This window comes from Emys orbicularis, chromosome 14, assembly GCF_028017835.1.
Source record: "Emys orbicularis isolate rEmyOrb1 chromosome 14, rEmyOrb1.hap1, whole genome shotgun sequence".
NCBI classification, from domain to species: Eukaryota; Metazoa; Chordata; order Testudines; family Emydidae; genus Emys; species Emys orbicularis.
The window spans coordinates 2920118-2945904 of NC_088696.1; the positions used below are offsets into that span (position 1 = coordinate 2920118).

General features: G+C 49.3%; 1 protein-coding gene across 1 annotated transcript in view; it reads right to left on the reverse strand.

Annotated features, from left to right (window-relative positions):
- LOC135888843 (cytochrome b5) overlaps nt 1-25083 on the reverse strand; it is a 39210-nt gene extending 14127 nt beyond the window's left edge. Inside the window, exon 1 of the mRNA XM_065416634.1 lies at nt 24928-25083. Within this exon, the coding sequence (XP_065272706.1) occupies nt 24928-25083 (156 nt within the window). The remainder of the gene's footprint in view (nt 1-24927) is intronic.
- Between the last annotated feature and the right edge of the window lie 704 nt (nt 25084-25787).

Sequence of the window (25787 nt, forward strand, 5' to 3'; positions counted from 1 at the left end):
GTGGGTAGCTATCCCATAGTTCCCGCAGTCTCCTCCGCCCATTGGAATTCTGGGTTGAGATCCCAATGCCTGATGGGGCCAAAAACATTGTCGCGGGTGGTTCTGGGTATATCCTCTCCCCTCTCCAGGGAAGCAACGGCAGACAACCGTTTCGCGCCTTTTTCCTGGGTGAACTGTGCAGACGCCATACCACGGCAAGCATGGAGCCCGCTCAGCTCAAGACAGCAGTCATGAACATTGTAAATACCTCGCGCGTTATCGTGAAGTTTATGCTGAACCAGAACCTGCAAAACCAGGCGGCGAGGAGCAGGCTACAGCAGCGCGGCGGCGAGAGTGATGAGGATATGGACATGGAATTCTATCAAACCGCGGGCCCCGGCGCTTTGGAGATCATGCTGTTAATGGGGAAGGTTATAGCCGTGGAACGCCGATTCTGGGCCCGGGAAACAAGCACAGACTGGTGGGACCGCATAGTGTTGCAGGTGTGGGACGATTACCAGTGGCTGCGAAACTTTCACATGCGTAAGGGCACTTTCTTGGAACTTTGTGACTTGCTTTCCCCTGCCCTGAAGCGCCAGAATACCAAGATGAGAGCAGCCCTCACAGTTGAGAAGCGAGTGGCGATAGCCCTGTGGAAGCTTGCAACGCCAGACAGCTACCGGTCAGTCGGGAATCAATTTGGAGTGGGCAAATCTACTGTGGGGACTGCTGTGATGCAAGTAGCCAAAGCAATCACTGAGCTGCTGCTACGAAAGGTAGTGACTCTGGGAAATGTGCAGGTCATAGTGGATGGCTTTGCTGCAATGGGATTCCCTAACTGTGGTGGGGCGATAGATGGAACCCACATCCCTATCTTGGCACCGGAGCACCAGGGTACCCAGTACATAAACCGCAAGGGGTACTTTTCAATGGTGCTGCAAGCACTTGTGGATCACGAGGGATGTTTCACCAACATCAACGTGGGCTGGCCGGGAAGGGTTCATGACGCTCGCGTCTTCAGGAACACTACTCTGTTTAAAGGGCTGCAGCAAGGGACTTACTTCCCGGACCAGAAAATAACCGTGGGGGATGTTGAAATGCCTATAGTCATCCTTGGGGACCCAACCTACCCCTTAATGCCATGGCTCATGAAGCCATACACAGGCAGCCTGGACAGGAGTCAGGAGCTGTTCAACTACAGGCTGAGCAAGTGCAGAATGGTGGTAGAATGTGCATTTGGCCGTTTAAAAGGTCGCTGGCGCTCGTTACTGACTCGGTCAGACCTCAGCCAAACCAATATCCCCATTGTTATTGCTGCTTGTTGTGTGCTCCACAATCTCTGTGAGAGTAAGGGGGAGACCTTTATGGCGGGGTGGGAGGCTGAGGCAAATCGCCTGGCTGCTGATTATGCGCAGCCAGACACCAGGGCGATTAGAAGATCACAGCAGGAAGCGCTGAGCATCAGAGAAGCTTTGAAAACCAGTTTCATGACTGGCCAAGCTAGGTGTGAAAGTTCCGTTTGTTGAAAACCCGCCCCCTTGATTGACTCATTCCCTGTAAGCAAACCACCCTCCCCCCTTAAATCACAGCTTGCTTTTAAAGGAAATAAAGTCACTATCGTTTAAAAATCATGTATTCTTTATTAATTGATTATAAACATAGGGAGAGAACCGACAAGGTAACCTGGGTGAGGTTTGGGAGGAGGATAGGAGGGAAGTAAAAGGCCACTGAACAAATTCAATATAATGACAGCCTTTTGGTTGGGCTGTCCACTGGGGTGGAGTGGGAGGGTGCACGGAGCCTCCCCCCCCGTGTTCTTACACGTCTGGGTGAGGAGGCTATGGAACATGGTGAGGGGGGAGGGAGGTTATACAGCAGCTGCAGCGGCACTCTGTCATCCTGCTGCCGTTCCTGAAGCTCCACCAGACGCCGGAGCATGTCCGTTTGATCACGCAGCAGCCCCAGCGTTGCAGCCTGCCACCTCTCATCTCGAGCGTCCCTCATGACCTCACGTTCACTGGCATCTTTCCTGTATTTAGATACCGTGTCCTTCCACTCATTCAAATGAGCTCTTTCATTGTGGGTGCATTCCATTATTTCTGAGACCATCTCGTCTCGCGTCCTCTTTCTACGCCGCCTTATCTGAGATAGCCTTCGGGATGGAGGAGGGAGGCTTGAAAAATTTGCAGCTGCTGGAGGGAGGGATGAAAAAAAGGAGAGAAGTTTTTAAAATGATACATTTTACAGAACAATGCTTATACTCTTTCATGGTGAACAACACTATTCACATTACATAGCACATGTGATTTCAGTACAAGGTCGCATTTTCCATCTTAATATTGAGTGCCTGTGGCTTTGGTGTTAGAGATCACAGACGCAGGTCCGGGCAACAGAATTCAGCTTGCATGCGGCCATGGTAAGCCATTGTCTTTCGGCTTCTGCGCCCTCCTTTCCCACATACCAAGCAAAGCCCGTTGACTGCTGCGGTCTTCCTGTTAACCTTCAGCAGCAGAAAACAAACTAACCCCCCCCCCCCCATCCAATTCTCTGGGATGATCGCTTTATCCCTCCCCCCACCGCGTGGCTGGTATCAGGGAAGATCCCTGCAGAAACCAAACTAACCCCCCGCCTCCCCCCCCCTCCCGCCATGAATTATCTGGGATGATCGCTGTACCCCTCCCCCCACCGCATGGCTGGTATCAGGGAAGATCCCTGCTAGCCAAACGCGAAAAGCTCAGGGCCAATTCCCACCCCCCGCGCTTGGCTAACTGCAGGGAAGGATTTCTTTTCAGCCACAGGCGAACAGCCCAGTAGGAACAGCCACCTCTGTCCCCTTAATTAAATTCCCGTATTTCAACCAGGTTACCATGAGCGATATCACTCTCCTGAGGATTACACAGCGAGATAAAGAATGGATGTTGCTTGAATGCCAGCAAACACCGGGACCATATGCTGCCAGGCTTTGTCATGCAATGATACCAGATTACTTGCTACTAGCATGGCGTGGTCAAGTGTCCTACCATGGAGGACAGAATAAGGCTGCACTGCCCAGAAACCTTGTGGCAAGGCTTTTGAAGTACCTCCAGGAGAGCTTCATGGAGATGTCCCTGGAGGATTTCCGCTCCATCCCCAGACACGTTAACAGACTTTTCCAGTAGCTGTACTGGCCGCGAATGCATCCCAAGTCCTCAGGGCAAAGTAATCATTAAAAAACGCTTGCTTTTAAAACCAGTTTTATATTTTAGAAGGTAAACTCACCTGAGGTCCCTTCCATGGGGTCATGGTCTTGGGTACTGGCTTGGGAGGGTTGGGAGGGTACTTCAGTCAGGCTGAGAAAAAGATCCTGGCTGTTGGGGAGAACGGAGTGCTGTGTGCTCTCCGCAAGCTCGTCCTCCTCCTCCTCTTCCCTGTCCGCAGAATCCTCAGGTGTAGCTGATGAGATTACTCCCGCCTCGGAATCCACGGTCAGAGGTGGGGTAGTGGTGGCGGCCCCCCCTAGAACTGCATGCAGCTCGGCGTAGAAGCGGCATGTCCGCGGCTCTGACCCGGAGCGACCGTTTGCCTCCTTTGTTTTTTGATAGGCTTGTCTGTGCTCCTTGACTTTCACGCAGCACTGATCTGAGTCCCTATTGTGGCCTCTCTCCATCATGCCCTTGGAGATTTTTTCAAAAGTTTTGGCACTTCGTCTTTTCGAACCAAGTTCTGCTAGCACTGAATCCTCTCCCCATATAGCGATCAGATCCAGTACCTCCCGTACGGTCCATGCTGGTGCTCTTTTTCGATTATCGGCCTGCATGGTTACCTGTGCTGATGAGCTGAGCTATCTGTGATCACCTGTGCTCTCCACGCTGGGCAAACAGGAAATAAAATTCAAATGTTCGCGGGGCTTTTCCTGTCTACCTGGCCAGTGCATGCGAGTTCAGATTGCTGTCCAGAGCGGTCACAATGGTGCACTGTGGGATAGCTCCCGGAGGCCAATACCATCGAATTGCCGCCACACTAACCCTAATTCGAAATGACAAAATCGATTTTGGCGCTACTCCGCTCATCGGGGTGGAGTACAGAAATTGATTTTAAGAGCCCTTTATTTCGAAATAAATGGCTTCGTTGTGTGGACGGGTGCAGGGTTAATTCGATTTAACGCTGCTAAATCCGAATTAAAGTCATAGTGTAGACCTGGCCTAAGAAATGAGATGCATTCTGCCATGACAGCCAAAGCATGAAGTGCACCTCATCCTTCCACTCTGCATTTAAGGGAGTTGTGCCTGAAAACTAGCCAAAGTGATTCATCTAAAGCTGTAGATCTTCAAGGGTGGTTTTCAGGGCCTGAAAAATTTACCCAACACCTACTAAGGAGAAGTCCATTAGCCAGGAACTAATAACAAATACTGTGCACTGTAAGTTGCTATTCACCATAAGGGTAGCAGCATAGGGCCCTTACAATTTTTGCCTCAACATTTAGTCCTCCTGTGTCCTTCAGAGTCTGAAAGGATAGAACATTCCAGTGTCTAGCCCATGAAGAAAGTATTTAGCATACCCAGGCACTCAGACCAATCCAGGCAGCACAATGGTTCTCAACTTTTTTTACACCAGGACCCCTGCTCCTAGTTAGCATTTTGGAAAGGGTGGTTGAAACACTTACTCATGACCTCATGTTGAGAACCCCTAGGTTAGACTCAGAGTTCTGATTAATACTGCTCTTCCCAGTGTAAAGTCGCCACTTCCCAGAGAGAGAAGACTTGTCCCAACCCCTTATTCTTGTGTTATGTGAAGGGATAAATAACACTGGTCTACAATTTTTGAGAAGTCGTCTGCTTCAGAGATAAAATGTGCTATTTATTATGTATTTTGATGTGCTGAATTCAAATATGACAATTAAAACAACTGATTGGCTACTGTTTCTAAGATATTTAAGTTTTTACATTTTAGGTCTATGTATATTGTGTAGATAGTAGAGTTTTAATCATAAATTGTAAACTTAGGTCTTTTCATGTGTTTATGGTTGCTTTACATGATAATATTTCACCTGTCCTGTTTATGTAACACTTTAAAAATCAGCAAAAGGGTTATATAAATAAAATTTATTATGAAACAAAAGGCAAAAAACTATTATGTACATAGTTTAGTCCTATTCAGTGTCTACTCAGCGCTTCTTGGCTTGTCTCTTGTATTCATTAAATGGAGCATCTCTTGTCACTGTCCAGCAATAGTCTGCAAGCATTGATTGGCTCCATTTGCCCTGATAGCGTTTCTCCATTGTTGCAATGTCCTGGTGAAATCGCTCGCTGTGCTCGTCGCTCACTGCTCCGCAGTTCGGTGGAAAAAAATCTAGATGAGTGTGCAAAAAATGTATCTTTAGTGACATGTTGCACCCAAGGCTTTTGTATGCCTTGAGGAGGTTTTCCACCAACAACCTGTAGTTGTCTGCCTTGTTGTTTCCGAGAAAATTTATTGCCACTAACTGGAAGGCTTTTCAGGCCGTCTTTTCCTTGCCACGCAGTGCATGGTCAAATGCATCATCTCGAAGAAGTTCACGAATCTGAGGACCAACAAAGACACCTTCCTTTATCTTAGCTTCACTTAACCTTGGAAATTTTCCACGGAGGTACTTGAAAGCTGCTTGTGTTTTGTCAATGGCCTTGACAAAGTTCTTCATCAGACCCAGCTTGATGTGTAAGGGTGGTAACAAAATCTTCCCCGATTCAACAAGTGGTGGATGCTGAACACTTTCCCTCCCAGGCTCCAATGACTGTCGGAGTGGCCAATCTTTCTTGATGTAGTGGGAATCTCTTGCACGACTATCCCATTCGCAGAGAAAACAGCAGTACTTTGTGTATCCAGTCTGCAGACCAAGCAAGAGAGCAACAACCTTCAAATCGCCACAAAGCTGCCACTGATGTTGGTCATAGTTTATGCACCTCAAAAGTTGTTTCATGTTGTCATAGGTTTCCTTCATATGGACTGCATGACCAACTGGAATTGATGGCAAAACATTGCCATTATGCAGTAAAACAGCTTTAAGACTTGTCTTCGATGAATCAATGAACAGTCTCCACTCATCTGGATCGTGAACGATGTTGAAGGCTGCCATCACACCATCGATGTTGTTGCAGGCTACAAGATCACCTTCCATGAAGAATGGGACAAGATCCTTTTGACGGTCACGGAACATGGAAACCCTAACATCACCTGCCAGGAGATTCCACTGCTGTAGTCTGGAGCCCAACAGCTCTGCCTTACTCTTGGGTAGTTCCAAATCCCTGACAAGGTCATTCAGTTCACCTTGTGTTAGGAGGTGTGGTTCAGAGGAGGAGGATGGGAGAAAATGTGGGTCCTGTGACATTGATGGTTCAGGACCAGAAGTTTCATCCTCTTCCTCGTCTGACTCAAGTGAGAATGATTCTGGTGCATCAGGAACCAGCAGTCCTTCACCGTGGGGTACTGGGCGTATAGCTGATGGAATGTTTGGATAATGCACAGTCCACTTTTTCTTCTTTGACACACCTTTCCCAACTGGAGGCACCATGCAGAAGTAACAATTGCTGGTATGATCTGTTGGCTCTCTCCAAATCATTGGCACTGCAAAAGGCATAGATTTCCTTTTCCTGTTCAACCACTGGCGAAGATTTGTTGCACAAGTGTTGCAGCATATGTGTGGGGCACACCTCTTGTCCTGATCTCCAATTTTGCAGCCAAAATAAAGGTGATAGGCTTTCTTAACCATAGTGGTTATACTGCGCTTTTGTGATGCAAAAGTCACTTCACCACAAACATAGCAGAAGTTATCTGCACTGTTTACACAAGTACGAGGCATCTCTGCTCACTTTGGCTAAACAGAAATGTGTCCCTTTGCAAAATCAAACACTGACAAATAAGAGAGCACGACACTGTATGATTTCTAGAGCTGATATAGGGCAATTTGTTCAGCAGAGTGATGTAAGCTTCGTTATGATTGCATCATCCATGACTTCTAGGAATAACATGATGCAATTCATATAATGTATGACGCAATACCTGCTTCAGATTGCATCATTCATTGTTTTGCCTAAAAAGCAAGTACTGTCCAAACCCAGTCATAGATTTATTCATAGATCCAGTCAAAGATGTATTTTAGTCATTTCTGGTTTAAATTGAGATCCCTTCCCTTTATAACTCACTTATCCTCCGCCATTCTTGCCCAGTAACCCAGTTTTGTGAGATCCCTTTGTAACTCTTCGCAGTCTGCTTTGGACTTAACTGTCTTGAGTAATTTTGTATCATCTGCAAACTTTGCCACCTCGCTGTTTCACCTTTTTCCAGATCATGTATGAGCAGGTTGATTGGCATTTGTCCCAGTACAGATTCTTGGGAGATCCTTCTATTCACCTCTCCCCACTATGAAAACTGACCATTTATTCTTACTCTTTGGTTCCTATCTTTTAACCAGTTACCCATGAGAGGACCTTCCCTCTACCCCATGACTGCTTACTTTGCTTAAGACCCTTGGGTGAGGGACCTTGTCAAAGGCTTTCTGAAAGTCCAAGTACACTATATGCACTGGATCACCTTGTCCACATGTTTGTTAGCCCTTCTCAAAAGAATTCTAAGAGATCGGTAGGGCATGATTTTTCTTTACAAAAGCCATATTGACTCTTCCCCACCATATCACGTTCATCTGTCTAATCATTCTGTTCTTTACCACAGTTTCAACCAGTTTGCCTGGTACTGAAGTTACACTTAGCAGCCTGTAATTGCCAGGATTACCTCTGGAGCTTTTTTTAAACAAATGAAATAACATTAGTTATCTTCCAGTCCTATGGTACAGAGGACAATTTAAGTGATCGTAGTTCTGCAATTTCATATTTGAGTTCCTTCAGAACTCTTGGGGAATACCATCTAGTCCTGGTGAGACTTATTTCTCCTAGCACTCCAGCTGTGCAAACCTGATGCAGGGGAGAGAACCTCTGGTAAGAATTCAGTTTGTTTCAATACTGCAGGGACACATCTGCTCATGCGCTGTTTTTTTAATCAGGCTAGAAGAGGTAGTGAAATAACCAGTACAGGTACAGTTGCTATCTGCTTCTCATTCCCCTGTTCAGCTAGGCAGAACACTTTATGTGCACCAGGATGTCCCATGAATCCTCCATAGAGATCTCTAGGAAACTTTCCTGGAGGTAATCTGAAATCCTCTGCCAAAGGTTTCTTGGGAGGGCTGCCTTGTTTCTTCCCCCATGGTAGGACACTTTGCCACGCTATTCAGTGAATTACTTCAGCAGGCACTATTGCTAGAGCCCTGCGCGGATACAAAAAGGCGTATCCGCATCCAATCCGCAATCCACAAAAATTGTCTGTGGATTTGCAAGGCTCTAAATGGCTCCACAGGTCACTGCGCAGCAGTGACGCAGGGCTATGTCAAGGCCCCAACCACCCCCTAGCCCCACTTCTCCCCAGAGACCTCCTGCCCTGCCAACCACTCTGCGCCTGCCGTACCTCCTTCCCCACTCCAGGCAAGGAGACTAAAATTCTGGGCCCTTCTATGCAGTGCCATCCTTCCCGTGGGGGGCTTGGACATTGCCGCCTGCTCATTTAAAGAACAACTCCACCTTCAAAATGGCGCTTGGCTCACTCCCTTCTGGGAGTTGTAGTTTACCTCCTCCCTCTGAGCAAACTGGGGACGACAACTCCCAGAATGGCCAGCACACTGCTGCGTGATTCAGAGAGCCAAGCTGGAGCCTGCAGGGTGGGTGACAGCCGCTCCGTTTGGGTGATTGTGTGCTGCAGAGCCCTGTGCGGATACAAAATTTGTATCTGCATCCACGCTGCGATCCGCAAAAATGGTCCGTGGATATACAAAATGGATACCTGCAGATTTGCAGGGCTCTAACTATAGTTCTGAGGGAATTCTGCAACAACAAAAATTAAAAATTCTCCACACAATATTTTCAAATTCTGCAAAATTCTGCATATTTTATTTGTCAAAATAACACAATATAATCACACCAGTTTCAATTATTTTTGGTCATTTATTTCAAAATACCTGTCAGCAAGTATGTCTGTAACAACACAGACAACAAAATAGATTCAGAAAATGTTTTTTTGACCAATAGATTCTTTATGAGGTATATTAATACAGAACTCTGATTAATAATTCATTTAAACTACAATATAGAACCATATTTCCCACACCTCCCAGAAGCAGTGCAAGGCTGGGGGCAAAGGGTAACGGAGGAGCTAAGAGAGAGAGAGGGAAGTAAATTGCTGAGAAGGAGCCTGGGTGTGAACTTGGAGGATTGTTGGGTATGGATGGGTAAAGTATGGAACAGGTTTTTGGAGGGGTGGGGAGTGACTGTTACGGAGCTTCCCCCATGCAGACCCTGGCTGACCCCTAGCCTCTCCCGTTCAGTCAGGCACATGTGTCCCTCCACCCCCACTCAGACACCCCCCTGTCCCCATGTGTCTCTATGCCCCCACTCAGCCACCCCTGTCCCTATGTGGCCCTACACCTCCTTCTCCCCTGTGCCTCCACTCCCATTCAGCCCCTGCCCCAGTCTGTCCTCACCCATTAGCCCTTATAAGCCCCTATCTGATCCCCCAGCATCCCACGCTGTCTGTCTCCCCATAGCCCCATCTCCTGACCAGGCCCTACAGGCACTGTGAAGAAGGCTCTGCAGCTCTTTCTCTTCCCTAGCTGGCTGGGAGCGGGTGCTGTGTTCTATCGCCACAGCACATTCTGGTGGGCAAAAAGTGGAACTGCAGCAACTTTTCAGCAGAAGCTTTTTTCAGAAAAAAAAAATCAAAAATATGCACAGCTTATTAATTATGCATGTGCAGTAGTGCAGAATTCCCCCAGGAGTAACTATTGCACCGCACAGGCCAGCAGCATACAGACCTGGTCTGCAGCCAGACACATGCAGGAACTGCTCCCTTGCAGCCTCCGTTACCCTCAGAAGTGAGATATCAGCTACAATCAACACTGCCAGCATTCAGTACAATAGCCCTATCTGCTTGTACTGATACCCCATTGCTTCCCCATCTTCCCCCACACACACACCTTGGGCCATACTCACCATGGCTGGGGCTGCAACCCTGCTCTGTGACTCCCAAGGGAAAGTGAGAAAGTTGTGCTTGTAACTTGTTTTGATTAAGAGATGTAAGTACACGGACAATGGTATCTCTGTCCATTGTCTCTTTACCAGCTGCAGATGTGGCCTTGAGGGTCTCATCAGGCACACCAATGGAGCAGCTCACACAGATGAGGAGAAAGAAGAGGAGTAAGGAAGACATGTTCCAGAAGGTGCTGCAAGCCTCTGGAGCTTCAGATTGCCACCCTCCAAGCTCTCTGCTCACAATCAGTGACAAAATGCAGAGGGATAGTCAGGACAGGAAAGATGGGCAGCAGATGATGACGCTGCTCAGGGAGCAAACAGACATGCTGCGGTCTCTGATTCAACTTCAGGCTGAACACATCTGTGCTCACCTCCCCCTGCAGCCCACAGAGAATGGCATTCCAGGACCTACCTACACTCCTCCCCCACACACTGCATGTATCTTCCAGGGCTGCAGCAGTACCCAAGGCACTCCACCCGACAGGAGAGTAAACAAATTGACAGCCCCACATACACCCAGCTGAGAGAGCCTTGCTGTTGTGTATGCTTGTAAATTCCCTGTCCCTTCCCCTTTAAAGATCCTGTTCTCTGTATATATGAAGTTTACTTCAGCATTACATAGGTATGTTTGCAAATAGCTCCACAGAGCCCCTGTTATAGCCCTGGTATCTGGCTGCTCAAACTCAGCAGGCAGCCAATCCACCTTCACGTTCCACCCCTGGGAAAACTTCTCCCCCCCCTCTGCTTCCCAGATATTATGATGCGCACAGCAGGCAGCTATGACCAGGGATATTGTCCTCACAGGGGTCTAACCTCCTGAGGAGACAGTACGAGCAACCCTTCAAACAGCCAAAGGCACATTGACCAGTCATTCTGCACCTGCTGTCTGTTCCTGAAATGCTCTTTGCTGCTGTCAAGGTGGCCAGCAAACAGCTTCATGAGCCACGGGAGCAAGGGGTAGGCTGGGTCTCCCAAGATCACTATTGGCATTTCCACAGCTCCAATAGTTATCCACTGGTCTGGAAAGAAAGTCCCTGCTTGCTGCTTTCTGTACAGGCCTGTTCATAAAGATGCATGAGTCATGCATCTTCCCTGCCCAGCCCATGTTGGTGAAATGACCCTGGAGATCCACCAATGCTTGCAATACCATAGAAAAGTAGCCCTTTCTGTGGCATGGTGGTGTGGTGCCAAGATAAGGATATGCATACCATCTATCGCCCCACCGCGGTTAGGGAACCCCACTGCTGCAAAACAATCCCCTGTTCAGGCACATTGCCCAGAATCACAGTCCTTTCTTAGCAGGAGGCAATTAATGGTACTGCACACTTGCATCACGACAACCCCCACGGTGGATTTCCCGACTCCAAACTGATTTGCAACTGATCGGTAGCAATCTGCCGTTCCCAGCTTCCACACAGCAATTGCCATTCGCTTCTCCACTGTGACGGCAGCTCTCATTTTAGTATCTCTGCACTGGAGGGCTGGGGCAAGCGCCACACAAAGTTCCAGGAAGGTGGCTTTGCACATCCAAAAGTTCTACAGCCACTGCTTGTCATCCCAAACCTGCATAACAATGTGATCCCACCACTCACTGCTTGTTTCTGAAGCTCAGAAACTACAGTCCACCATGTGCAGCTGCTCCGTAAATGCAAACAGCAATCTTGAATTGTTTCTTTCACCGTAAGGCAGACACCAAGGCATCGTCATCAGAGTCACAGCTCATGAAATACTGCAGGATCAGGTGCGTTGTGTTCATAACGCTCATCACAATAGTGACGAGCAGTCCACCAGCCATGCTTTCTGACAGAGATGGTGGGCATGCAGGTTACAGGGACTGTTGAAAAGAAGTATGAAACGTACTAGGATGCGCACTGAATTATGGGATGGGAAAACTGCATCATGGGATGCTGCACCTGCCCCCTACCAAATTAATGGTCATGAAAAACATGTCACAGACAATGAAATCTGGTATTCCACTATGAAATCTGGTCTTGTGTGTGCTTTTACCCTGTACTATACAGATTTCATTGAGGAGACCAGCGTTTCTCAAATTTGGGGTTCTGACCCAAAAGGGAGTTGTGAGTGTGGGGGGGGGTGTCACAAGGTTATTTTAGGGGGTCCGCGGTATTGCTACCCTTACTTCTGCGCTGCCTGAAGAGCTGGGTAGCCGGAGAGTGGTCGCTGATGGGTGGAGAGTGGTGGCTGGTGGCCGGGCGCCCAGCACTGAAGGCAGCGCCCCGCCAGCAGCAGTGCAGAAGTAAGGGTGGCAATATCATCCCATGCCCTCCTTACTTCTGCGCTGCTGCTGGTAGCAGCTCTGCCTTCAGAGCTGGGCTCCTGGCCACCAGCCGCTGCTCTCCAGCTGCCCAGCTCTGAAGGCAGTGCCGCAACCAGCAGCAGTGCAGAAAGAATGGTAGCAGTACCGCAACGCCACCTACAATAACCTTACGACCCCTCCCCCCCACAACTCCTTTTTGGTACAGGACCCCTACAGTTACAACGTGTGAAATTTCAGATTTAAATAGCTGAAATTGTGAAATTTACTATGTTTAAAATACTATGAGCATGAAATTGACCAAAATGGACCATGAATTTGGTAGGGCCCTATCCATAAGGCATTGCAAAACCGTCCCAACACACCCTACGGTAGATGGTGGTGAGTTGCACAGTGGGATAGCTACCCATGACGCACTCCACCGACACAAAGAGCATAGTGTGGAGATGCAACAGCGGTTTAATTACAGCGGTGGCTGTACGTTACGGACCGTAACTTAAGTTGACTTAACTCTATAGTGTGGACAAGGCCTTACTCTTTCTGTCTGGGTCACACGTGCTACAGGCCCGGTCATCCATGGTGGACCCATATACACACAGGTTCTGGCTACACTAGAGAACTTATAGCAACGCAGCTGTAAGCTCTCTAACGTAGCTGATCTAAGCCAGCCCCCGTGAGCAGCGGTAATTATGTTGGCTGGAGAAGCTCTCCTGCTGACATAGCACTTTCCACATTGGCGCTTATATCAATGTAATTTATGTCACTCAGTGGGGTGGTTTATGCACACCCCAGTGCGACATAAATTATGCTGACATAAGCTGTGGCGTAGACAGCCAGAGGTACTTCATAATACAACTTGACAATATCAACCAGAATTCATGTAGAGAGCGCCCCAACTCACCACTCTTCAGTTCCCTAGCTGTAAAATACAAACACCACTGCCTACCTCAGAAGGGGACTGTGAGGAGAAATCCAGTAAAGACTTCAAGCCCCCCTATGATGCTTATGAGTACCTTAGATAGATAGAAATGCAAGGGGTTTTGGAGGGGATGAGTTAAATGCCCCAAATGGTAGAGTGCATGTGGTGGAGAGAGAGGCATGCAGCACAGGGCTACTTACACTTCACAGCGCTAATCAAAAGGTACATTTACCCCTGCTCCTGACAGGCCATTTCAGCACATAATTGGAAAGTTAACCCTTTGCAGTTTACTTGTAATCCATATTTAAACACACAGACTTAGTTTTCATGGCTCCTGCAGTTGCAGCACAGAGACACCACTGTAACCTGCATTCTGGGGCTTATTTTGTTTCAAGTGGTAAGTGAATTACCCTTTTGATATTTGGGAGATATTTACGGAAATGGTTCTACTTCATCTGAAACACATCAGGCATACCCCCCACTGTAGCATAGCCAGCTCTGGAAGAGAAACAGATACCAACTGACTATAGGTTTTATATGCAATTTGAGGAGCTGCCTTTGCACATCTCCCTCATTCTGTCCACGTTCGTATGACCTGATGGACTTTTGCCATGTGGTAAGTCCAATGTCTTAGAACTTCTATTATGTAACCAGCAACATAACAGGATAAATAAAGTTTAAAATAATCCATATTGCAACTGACACACTTTAGACAGACTGACCAGCACCTGACCCACTGTGTCTCATTTACAGGAACCAGAGTGGCCTCTCAGAGATTATGCAATAGTACTTCAATGAGCTCAGCAACTCTGTACAAATAACATGTGGCCAAGGGCTAGAACAGGCAGCAATTAGCAATTGCCCCAACCATTACAGAGGAGTGAGAGGGAATATTTCACGCTGAATCCCTGACATCTGCAGTTACAGCAATTCAGGCCTTGTCTACACTGGCAAGTTTCTGCCAGCAAAGCAGCTTTCTGCGCTGTAACTCCGGAGGTGTACACACTGCCAAGCCACTGCGCAGCTGCAGCGCTATAAAAAAATAAAATAAAATAAAAACAAAAAATCCCACCACCCCGAGAGGCAGAGAGCTTTCTGCACTGGGGCTACAGTGCCAAGGTGCCAGTGTAGATACCCTGGTCGATTACAGCACTGCAATTGGCTTTTGGGAGGTGTCCCACAATGCCTGTTCTAGCCTCTCTGGTCATCGGTTTGAACTCTACTGCCCTGCCCTCAGGTGACCAACCGTCAGCCCCATCCCTTAAATTCCTTGGGAATTTTGAAAGTCCCCTTCCCGTTTGCTCGGTGATGCATGCAGTGGTCTCAGCGCATCTTTCCAGGTGACCATGCCTGCTCCATGCACCAGGCGATCCCCCACTTGGAGCAATGCCGAGCTGCTGGACCTCATCAGCATTTGGGGAGAGGAGTCTGTCTAGTCCCAGCTGCACTCCAGCCATAGGAATTATAACAACTACGGACAGATTTCACGATGCATGACAGAAAGGGGGCAATGACCAGGACACACTGCAGTGCAGGGTCAAAGTAAAGCAGCTGCAGAATGCCTACCACAAGGCGCGGGGGGCAAACCACCGCTTCGGTGCTGCCTGTTCTACAAAGAGGTGGACGTGATACTCGGTGGTGACTCCACCTCCACTGCGAAGGCCACTGTAGATACTTTGGTGGCTCGCATGCCAGTCAAGAGTGGACTGAGCCAGGAGGAGGAAATCTTGGATGGGGAGGGGGACCCAGAGGCAGAGGACAACGCGGAGGTCAGAGATGCATGCAGCCAGGAGCTCTTCTCTACTGCGGAGAAGGCTAGCCAGTCACCGCTGTCAGAGCTTGGCGAAGCGCAAACAGGAGAGGAGGCCCCTGGTAAGTTGCTTTGATTTTGGGAATCACTGAAGCAAGTTGTTGGGGGCAGGATGGTTGCAGAAAGCAGGCTTGTGTCTGTATGATGCGCGTACCCCCACATGCCTAGTCTGAGTGGCAGAACAGGCTGTTGATTGAATCCCTCACTTCACAGGAATCTGCCTCAGATCTACAGGAAACTCTCATGGAGATACTGGGCAATCCACTGCCACAGATTCTTTGGCAGAGCTGCTTTGTTTCTTGCCCCATTAAGGGTAACTTTCCTGCGCCACTCTGCTGTCACTGGGGCGGTGGGGACCATTCCTGCACACAGGCGAGCCGCATAAAGGCCAGGGCAGAAGCTGCAGTCTTGGAGAAGACCCTCCTTTGATTCCTTGCTCACCCTCAGCAATGAGATATCTTCCATAATGATCACATCCTGTGGAAAATGTGGGGACCGTAATGATTATAAGCAGCCCCCCCCCCCCCCCCCGAGCTGACTCTCCCCAAGAGCCACGTGCCCAGTGTACAGTAGGGTCCGGGAACACTGATTTCCCCTGCGGTTACTCATCATTTTGGGGGTCTTGTGGTTCATGTGTGCTTGCCTGGGGTCAGCCAGTTAGTGACAGGTATGTGAATAGTGGCTGTGTTAAATCAGTGGTCTGTGTGTTGCAAACAATACTGCTTCTATAAAATGTTGCATTTTGGCTTCACAGAGATGACCTTGGGAGCCCAGCCTCCCTATTTGTTATCACCAGCTGAACGGCTGCGCAGAATTAGAAAGCGGACATGAAGAACTAAAGAGGACTTTGTGTGATGTCATGATGCACTCCACAGCTGAAAAACAATAATTGAAGGAGTGGCAGGACAGCAAGAAGAAGGACTGAACGGAGAACGTGGTGTGCCAGAACAGTGCAGAATCCATTCCTGCAGACCGAAGAGGCAGACTGCGCACTACACAAACCGTTGAAAGATGGCACCAAATGTGGACGGAAGTACAGGGATTGCTGGGATGTGAAGCAATGCATCACGGGGCATTGGGACAGGATCCAGGATGCCCTGAGACCCCCTCCACCTTCCCATAACTCTTAGTGACAGAAGAGGAAGAGATGCTCTGTGGGATAGCTGCCCAGAGTGCACCGCTCCGAATACCGCTGCAAGTGTTAACACTCTATTGTGCAGGCAGCTGATGGTGTGAACACACAACAGTGGTTTCCCTTCAGCGCTCTCTGAGTGGCGCTGTAACTGCTGGTGCTATAACTCTGCTAGTGTAGACATACTCTCAGAGATCTAATGCAGAACAGTTTCTCAGACACTGGGCTTGTTTAAAATCCATTGAAGTGCCTGGGTCTGACTCTCTCCAGCAGTTCTATTGACTACATAGGGCTAATGAGGATTAAACTTGCTTTTGTCTGTAAAATAAGGTTTGATTTACACTTAAAAATGTAACTGGCATAACCACGTTGGTAAGGTGTGTGATTTTTTTGCCTACATAGTAATTGCAGTAAAAGCTGTAGTGTAGATGTAAGCTTAGTATACATTAGAACAGATTTGCTGGTATAGCTATACAGGTATAGCTACATCAGCAAATCCCCCAATACAAACAGGGGAAAAAGTGCTTTTGCCAGTACAGCTTAGGGTACCTATGGTGACCTATAAATACCCAACCGAAACAGCGGCTCAGCAGGTTACAGTTCAGACACTGCAGCATGCAGACGCAGAGCTGAATGCAATACACCTCTACCTCGATAGAACGCTGTCCTTGGGAGCCAAAAAATCTTACCGTGTTATAGGTGAAACCGCGTTGTATCGAACTTGCTTTGCTCCTCCGGAGTGCGCAGCCACGCTCTCCCCCCCCCCCCCCCCCCGGAGCACTGCTTTACCGCGTTATATCCGAATTCGTGTTATATCGGGTCGCGTTATATCAGGGTAGAGGTGTACTGGAATATCAATGGCACATACAGATAGGCAGAGGATCTGGGAGCCAAGACCCCTTTATAGTCCTGCAGAGAAAGGCTGTGTCCACATTAGAAGTGCTTTACCGATACAGGATTACTGCCATGCTATACTGGCAAAACACTCCTAGCATGGACGCAGCTATACTGTCAAAGCTGTGCTTTGTACCAGTATAACAAGATCCCTCCCTATGAACAACAAACTATACCACTAAAAGCCCAGTTTTGCTAGTATAACTTTGTCTACCCTAGCAGCTTCTGCTAGCACAGCTCTTTTGGTCAGGGATCACACCTCTTCACACTCCTGACTGACATAGCTACTTTGTCAGAAGTCTGTACTGTAGACTTCACTAAAGACAAGACAAGATTCCAGTTCCATTTCTCTATGAAAGCTGCAAACAGTGCAAAACTGACTTAAGCAAAGAAAGGACAGCCTAAGCCAATGCAGCGTGAAAGACCCCAAACTGCACCACAAAGGGGCACAGAGGCTGTCTGCCTTTTACAAGAGTCTTCCTACAAGATGACTATGGCCTGGTCTACACTATGACTTTAATTCGGATTTAGCAGCGTTAAATCGAATTAACCCTGCACCCGTCCACACAACGGAGCCATTTATTTCTTAAAATCGATTTCTGTACTCCACCCCGACGAGCGGAGTAGCGCCAAAATCGATTTTGTCATTTCGAATTAGGGTTAGTGTGGCCGCAATTCGATGGTATTGGCCTCCGGGAGCTGTCCCAGAGTGCACCATTGTGACCGCTCTGGACAGCAATCTGAACTCGCATGCACTGGCCAGGTAGGCAGGAAAAGCCCCAGGAAAATTTGAATTTCATTTCCTGTTTGCCCAGCGTGGAGAGCACAGGTGACCACAGAGAGCTCATCAGCACAGGTAACCATGCAGGCCGATAATCGAAAAAGAGCACCAGCATGGACCGTACGGGAGGTACTGGATCTGATCGCTATATGGGGAGAGGATTCAGTGCTCGCAGAACTTCGTTCGAAAAGACGAAATGCCAAAACTTTTGAAAAAATCTCCAAGGGCATGATGGAGAGAGGCCACAATAGGGACTCAGATCAGTGCCGCGTGAAAGTCAAGGAGCTCAGACAAGCCTATCAAAAAACAAAGGAGGCAAACGGTCGCTCCGGGTCAGAGCCGCGGACATGCCGCTTCTACGCCGAGCTGCATGCAGTTCTAGGGGGGGCCGCCACCACTACCCCACCTCTGACCGTGGATTCCGAGGCGGGAGTAATCTCATCAGCTACACCTGAGGATTCTGCGGACAGGGAAGAGGAGGAGGAGGACGAGCTTGCGGAGAGCACACAGCACTCCGTTCTCCCCAACAGCCAGGATCTTTTTCTCAGCCTGACTGAAGTACCCTCCCAACCCTCCCAAGCCAGTACCCAAGACCATGACCCCATGGAAGGGACCTCAGGTGAGTTTACCTTTTAAAATATAAAACTTGTTTTAAAAGCAAGCGTTTTTTAATGATTACTTTGCCCTGAGGACTTGGGATGCATTCGCGGCCAGTACAGCTACTGGAAAAGTCTGTTAACGTGTCTGGGGATGGAGCGGAAATCCTCCAGGGACATCTCCATGAAGCTCTCCTGGAGGTACTCCAAAAGCCTTGCCACAAGGTTTCTGGGCAGTGCAGCCTTATTCCGTCCTCCATGGTAGGACACTTGACCACGCCATGCTTGCAGCAAGTAATCTGGTATCATTGCCTGACAAAGCCTGGCAGCGTATGGTCCCGGTGTTTGCTGGCATTCAAGCAACATCCGTTCTTTATCTTGCTGTGTAATCCTCAGGAGAGTGATATCGCTCATGGTAACCTGGTTGAAATACGGGAATTTAATTAAGGGGACAGAGGTGGCCGTTCCTACTGGGCTGTTTGCCTGTGGCTGAAAAGAAATCCTTCCCTGCAGTTAGCCAAGCGCAGGGGGGGGAATTGGCCCTGAGCTTTTCGCGTTTGGCTATCAGGGATCTTCCCTGTTACCAGCCACGCGGTGGGGGGAGGGATAAAGCGATCATCCCAGAGAATTGGATGGGGGGGGGGGGGTTAGTTTGTTTTCTGCTGCTGAAGCTTAACAGGAAAACCGCAGCAGTCAACAGGCTTTGCTTGGTATGTGGGAAAGGAGGGCGCAGAAGCCGAAAGACAATGGCTTACTATGGCTGCCTGCAAGCTGAATTCTGTTGCCCGGACCTGCGTTTGTGATCTCTAACACCAAAGCCACAGGCACTCAATATTAAGATGGAAAATGCGACCTTGTACTGAAATCACATGTGCTATGTAATGTGAATAGTGTTTTTCACCATGAAAGAGTATAAGCATTGTTCTGTAAAATGTATCATTTTAAAAACTTCTCTCCTTTTTTTCAACCCTCCCTCCAGCAGCTGCAAATTTTTCAAGCCTCCCTCCTCCATCCCGAAGGCTATCTCAGATAAGGCGGCGTAGAAAGAGAACGCGAGACAACATGTTCACGGAAATAATGGAATGCACCCGCAATGAAAGAGCTCATTTGAATGAGTGGAAGGACACTGTATCTAAATTTAGGAAAGATGCCAGTGAACGTGAGGTCATGAGAGACGCTCGAGATGAGAGGTGGCAGGCTGCAACGCTGGGGCTGCTGCGTGAGCAAACGGACATGCTCCGGCGTCTGGTGGAGCTTCAGGAACGGCAGCAGGATGACAGAGTGCCGCTGCAGCTGCTGTATAACCTCCCTCCCCCCTCACCATGTTCCATATCCTCCTCACCCAGACGTGTAAGAACGTGGGGGGGAGGCTCCGTGCACCCTCCCACTCCAACCCAGTGGACAGCCCAACCAAAAGGCTGTCATTATATTGAATTTGTTCAGTGGCCTTTTACTTCCCTCCTATCCTCCTCCCAAACCTCACCCAGATTACCTTATTGGTTCTCTCCCTATGTTTATAATCACTTAATAAAGAATACATGATTTTTAAACAATAGTGACTTTATTTCCTTTGAAAGAAAGCTGGGGGAACGGGGAGGGTGGGTTCCTTACAGAGAATGAATGAGTCAATAAAGGGGGCGGGTTTTCATGAAGGAGAAACAAACAGAAATTTCACACTGTAGCCTGGCCAGTCATGAAACTGGTTTTCAAAGCTTCTCTGATGCACAGCGCTTCCTGGTGTGCTCTTCTAATCGCCCTGGTGTCTGGCTGCGCGTAATCAGCAGCCAGGCGATTTGCCTCAGCCTCCCACCCTGCCATAAAGGTCTCCCCCTTACTTTCACAGAGATTGTGGAGCACACAGCAAGCAGAAATAACAATGGGGAGATTTCTTTGGCTGAGGTCAGAGCGAGTCAGTAGCGATCGCCAGCGACCTTTTAAACGGCCAAATGCACATTCTACCACCATTCTGCACTTGCTCAGCCTGTAGTTAAACAGCTCCTGACTCCTGTCCAGGCTGCCTGTGTATGGCTTCATGAGCCATGGCATTAAGGGGTAGGCTGGGTCCCCAAGAATAACTATTGGCATTTCAACATCCCCAACGGTTATTTTCTGGTCCGGGAAGTAAGTCCCTTGCTGCAGCCGTTTAAACAGAGTAGTGTTCCTGAAGACGCGAGCGTCATGAACCCTTCCCGGCCAGCCCACGTTGATGTTGGTGAAACGTCCCTTGTGATCCACAAGTGCTTGCAGCACCACTGAAAAGTACCCCTTGCGGTTTATGTACTGGGTACCCTGGTGCTCCGGTGCCAAGATAGGGATGTGGGTTCCATCTATCGCCCCACCACAGTTAGGGAATCCCATTGCAGCAAAGCCATCCACTATGACCTGCACATTTCCCAGAGTCACTACCTTTCGTAGCAGCAGCTCAGTGATTGCTTTGGCTACTTGCATCACAGCAGCCCCCACAGTAGATTTGCCCACTCCAAATTGATTCCCGACTGACCGGTAGCTGTCTGGCGTTGCAAGCTTCCACAGGGCTATTGCCACTCGCTTCTCAACTGTGAGGGCTGCTCTCATCTTGGTATTCTGGCGCTTCAGGGCAGGGGAAAGCAAGTCAAAGTTCCAAGAAAGTGCCCTTACGCATGCGAAAGTTTCGCAGCCACTGGGAATCGTCCCACACCTGCAACACTATGCGGTCCCACCAGTCTGTGCTTGTTTCCCGGGCCCAGAATCGGCGTTCCACGGCTATAACCTGCCCCATTAACAGCATGATCTCCAAAGCACCGGGTCCCGCGGTTCGATAGAATTCCATGTCCATATCCTCATCACTCTCGCTGTCGCGCTGCCGTAGCCTGCTCCTCGCCGCCTGGTTTTCCAGGTTCTTGTTCAGCATAAACTGCACGATAAGGCGCGAGGTATTTACAATGTTCATGACTGCTGTCTTGAGCTGAGCGGGCTCCATGCTTGCCGTGGTATGGCGTCTGCACTGTTCACCCAGGAAAAAGGCGCGAAACGGTTGTCTGCCGTTGCTTCCTGGAGAGGGGAGAGGATATACCCAGAACCACCCGCGACTATGTTTTTGGCCCCATCAGGCATTGGGATCTCAACCCAGAATTCCAATGGGCGGAGGAGACTGCGGGAACTATGGGATAGCTATGGGATAGCTACCCACAGTGTAACGCTCCAGAAATCGACGCTAGCCCCGGTACATGGACGCACACCGCCGAATTACTGTGCTTAGTGTGGTTGCATACATTCGACTTTATACAATCTGTTTTACAAATTCGAATTATATAAATTTGGATTAATCCCGTAGTGTAGACATACCCTATGAGTGTTATCATCATCACCACAAATTCCAAAGGAATGCAGCCTCCTTGCAGATCAAGCACCACCCAGATCAATCTCTAGCTAGGTCTTTAAGACAGTCTTGCTGGATGCTCAGTCTATGATCATCACTGCCGACCTCACTGCACCACCATAGCTTCTGGCATGTAGGCCATCATCGACCATGTAGCAACATTCCTTCATAAGTGTGCTTCGTAATTCACTGGTCTTCCATCCTAATAATATGTCCATACCAAGGAAGATGCCAAACCAAAATCTGTGCTGATCGAGGTGGTTGGTGGGTTTGGCTACAAATATCTTCATATCGTCTGCCATTTAATATGGAGCAGCTGCCAAAGACAATGAGAATCAAAGACATCAATCTGGTGCTCTTCAGCCTTCCTCAGAGCCCTCATTTCCACTTCCATACAACTGAGTTGGTACAACCATAGTCCTTATAGATCCACAGCTTCATAATGAGCTTGATGTTCCAATGTTGCCACAGAGGCTAAAGGGCTTGGAACACGGCAATGACATGGTGATTGTTGACTTGCTTTTTCATCACCTGAGAATTCACAAGCAGACCCCAGTACACTCCACATGGTTTCACTAGGACTGTCATCAATTATGTCCTCATTAACAATCGAAGGTGGTCAACCATAGGTGCGGGGGGTGCTGCAGCACTCCCAGGCTTGAAGTGGTTTCCATTATATACAGGGTTTACAGTTTGGTTCAATGGCTCTCAGCACCCCCACAAGGAAAACTGTTCCAGGACCTCTGCAGTCAACAGTCATTGACGTACGAATTGGCAGAGATGCTGAACTGGGCACGGACCATCTGCTTAGAAAAATGCACCTCTGACTTTGATATCAGCCAAATAATAGGCTGAAATTAGTCCCACCAACCAAAAGCTTTTATTAGAACCCAGCTAACAGACAGCTTCCTGTTCCAAACTGCTCAAGGCTGTTGAAGTGTTAAGAGACCAAAGTTCCACTTTCTCGGTCATCTGGTGAGGAATGGCATTGTTTCAAGTCATCAGTGCTGACTGCTGCAAGGTTGGCTCTGGGGCCTCAGCCCCTCAAACATCAACCATGGATCAGTGAGGAGTGTGTAAGATGAGGAATCCTATTCCAAACTGGCTGCCTGAGCTGCTCAACAGGCACAATGTCCACAGTCTTTACTCAGCTTTGCAGTATCTGCAGGGGAAGGTAACACCATCTTGTCCAGTATAAAGTATCATTTTGCTGTATTTAAACAATAAAAATGTATCTTGGCTTACTTTGTAAATCCTGGAAAGACAAAGACAAACACACACACACACTCCCTCCAATATCTCAGATGCTGCAAAATGGAAGAACCCCAAAAGGCTGATGAGTTGTCATTCTGTCTCCTATCACATAGCCTGTAGAGTCCACTAGTTTTTTAGTCATCATGTCCTGGAGATCAAACATCCTGCTCATATTCTTAATAATGTGATGGCCACATAGCAGGTGTGTGTAAATGGACATTTTCAGCTAGTGGTAAACCCAAGCCAAGCTTACACAGAGTACAAACAGTGCTGAAAAGGAAGATGGTGCTTTTTCAGTGAAGTGCTTCTGTTTTAGCATTAGTTCAGAATGAGGTGATAAGTGCATTGCTATGTAGAAGCCAGAAGCTCAGGGCGGGTGGGGGTGGCATGGCAGCTGAGGCTTTATTTTGAGGTGGGACAAAAACACAGCTGACAATTTAATGCCATTTTTTGTTCTGCTGAATTACTGACTCCAAACACTGTTAGGAGCAACCTATACCTTAAAACGTTTCAAGAATCCAAGTCAATAGCAACATGAGTTATCACATAACACTGCTCACCCCAAAGAATGCAGGGGAACTGCAGACTATACACAGGGATAACTCCCCTCCCAGTCAGAGAAATACACCCACCTCTTGGAAGTGAACAACATGACAGTTACTCATGTTGAACCACCAGCATCGTCTCCTTTAAAACCTGGGTTCTGCTTGGAGATCTGCCTTCAAAATATTGACCTACCCTGAAACTACTTAGTATATTATTTGCGGTGTTGTTGTAGCCATGTTGGTCCCAGGGTATTAGAGAGACAAGGTAGGGGAGGTGATCTCTTTTACTGAACCAACTTCTGTTCCTGAGAGGAACAAGTTTTCCCCAGACCTGAAACAGAGCTCTGTGTAGCTTGGAAGCTTGTCTCTTTCGCCAACAGAAGTTGGTCTAGTAAAAGATATTACCTCAGGCACCTTGTCTCACAACTTAGTATAAAATCTTATACTAATTAATTTAGTCTAAGGGAACCAACATAGAAATGCAAATCCAAGCCTTTAGTTTATTTTTTTCATATCATGAGAGGCGCAGAGATGCCAACAAGAACTCCTAGGTTCAATTATTTGTTTGGAAAAGAAAAACAACTCAAACGATTTGAAACCACCACATCATGTGTTACCTCTACCCCCCTCCCCACTTCCGTCCACTTGCTCCATCTGTTTTAAATTAGACTGTAGGCAATACTAGGGTGACCAGATGTCCCGATTTTGGGGTCTTTTTCTTATATAGGCTCCTATTACCCCCCACCCCGTCCCGATTTTTCACACTTACTGTCTGGTCACCCTACAGGGGCAGGATTGTGTCTTTCTATACACGCTGTGTGCCACACAAACAACAGAGCCCCGAGCCTGACTGGTTCCTCACGACGCCGCTTCGCCACAAGCGAATAACGATTAATAATAAAATCCTGTTATGGGACAACTACGGTCAGTGTCCCCAACGGCCCCTCCCTCCCCGCCAGAGCTGGGCCAGGGAGTGACACCAGCACCACGGGGTGCCAAGCAGGGCAGTGCTCAGCCCTGGGGAGCTTTTTGAAAGAGATACAGAAATACTAGCGCCCCCCGACACACACACACCCACCCCTCCCCCCGCCCCCCGACACACACACCCACCCCTCCCCCCACATCCACACACACACACACCCCTACCCCCCCCCCGTGCCCCTTCCCAGAGCTCCCCTCCCCCAGCCCGCCCGTCCCTGACCCGGCAGGGCCCCGAGCGCCCCGCCTCTCGGGGCCGGCCCCGGCCCCGCCTCTGCCTCGGGCCGCCTGCCCGCATCCCCTCAGCCCCGCGGGCCTCACCTCGTCCAGGAAGCGGCCGACGTCGTACACGCGCCCGTGGATCACCAGCCAGGCCTCGCGGCTCGAGTTGCGCTTCGCCACCTCCGCCAGGGTGAAGAAGGGGCCGCCCTCGGGCGCCGCGCCGACCCCAGCAGCGCCGAGCTGTTCGCTCCCCATCCCGGCTCCCGGCACCTTTACCGAACGGCAAACTAGCTAGGCCCAGCGCGGCCGCCGTACCTAGGCCACACCCCCTCCGGGCCCTAGAGACCCAGTGGCTCTTCCGGGTCCCAATCTGGTCCGCTCGCTGTCGACCAATGGGGAATGAGGGGCGACCGGCCGCTCATAGCCAGTTCTGGTTCGACTCCTAATAGCCAATCAGAGGTGCCCTCGCTCCCCACCGCAGCCAATGAAAGGGCGAGATCGCACCGACCTGCCCAAGGAGGAGGCGTGGTGGGGCGTTGGAGCGAGAGAAAAAGAGCAGCCGGTCCTCCTCATCCGGGCTACTCGGGAGTAGCGCCCCTCCCGGCAGAGGGGGAGCGCTGCAGCCTCCAACAGCCCCGCCAGCTCCCAGGGAACGGGGGGTGTCATTCCTCTGTGGAGCCTCTGTGCCGGCCAGCCCCAGCCCCTGGGGGCACAGGGGCCCCTCCCCCAGCCCTATGGGGCTGCCCTTCCCCCAGCCCCTGGGGTCACAGGGGCCCCTCCCCCAGCCCTATGGGGATGCCCAGTCCCCAGCCCCTGGGGGTACCGAGGCCCCTCCCCCAGCCCTATGGGACTGCCCCTCTCCCAAACCCTTGCCCTGACCCCATTACCTCTTCCAGTGGAGTGAGGTTCTCCTGGTCCTACTCTGTCTACGGTGACACTCCCCTCGCAGTGCCCATAGG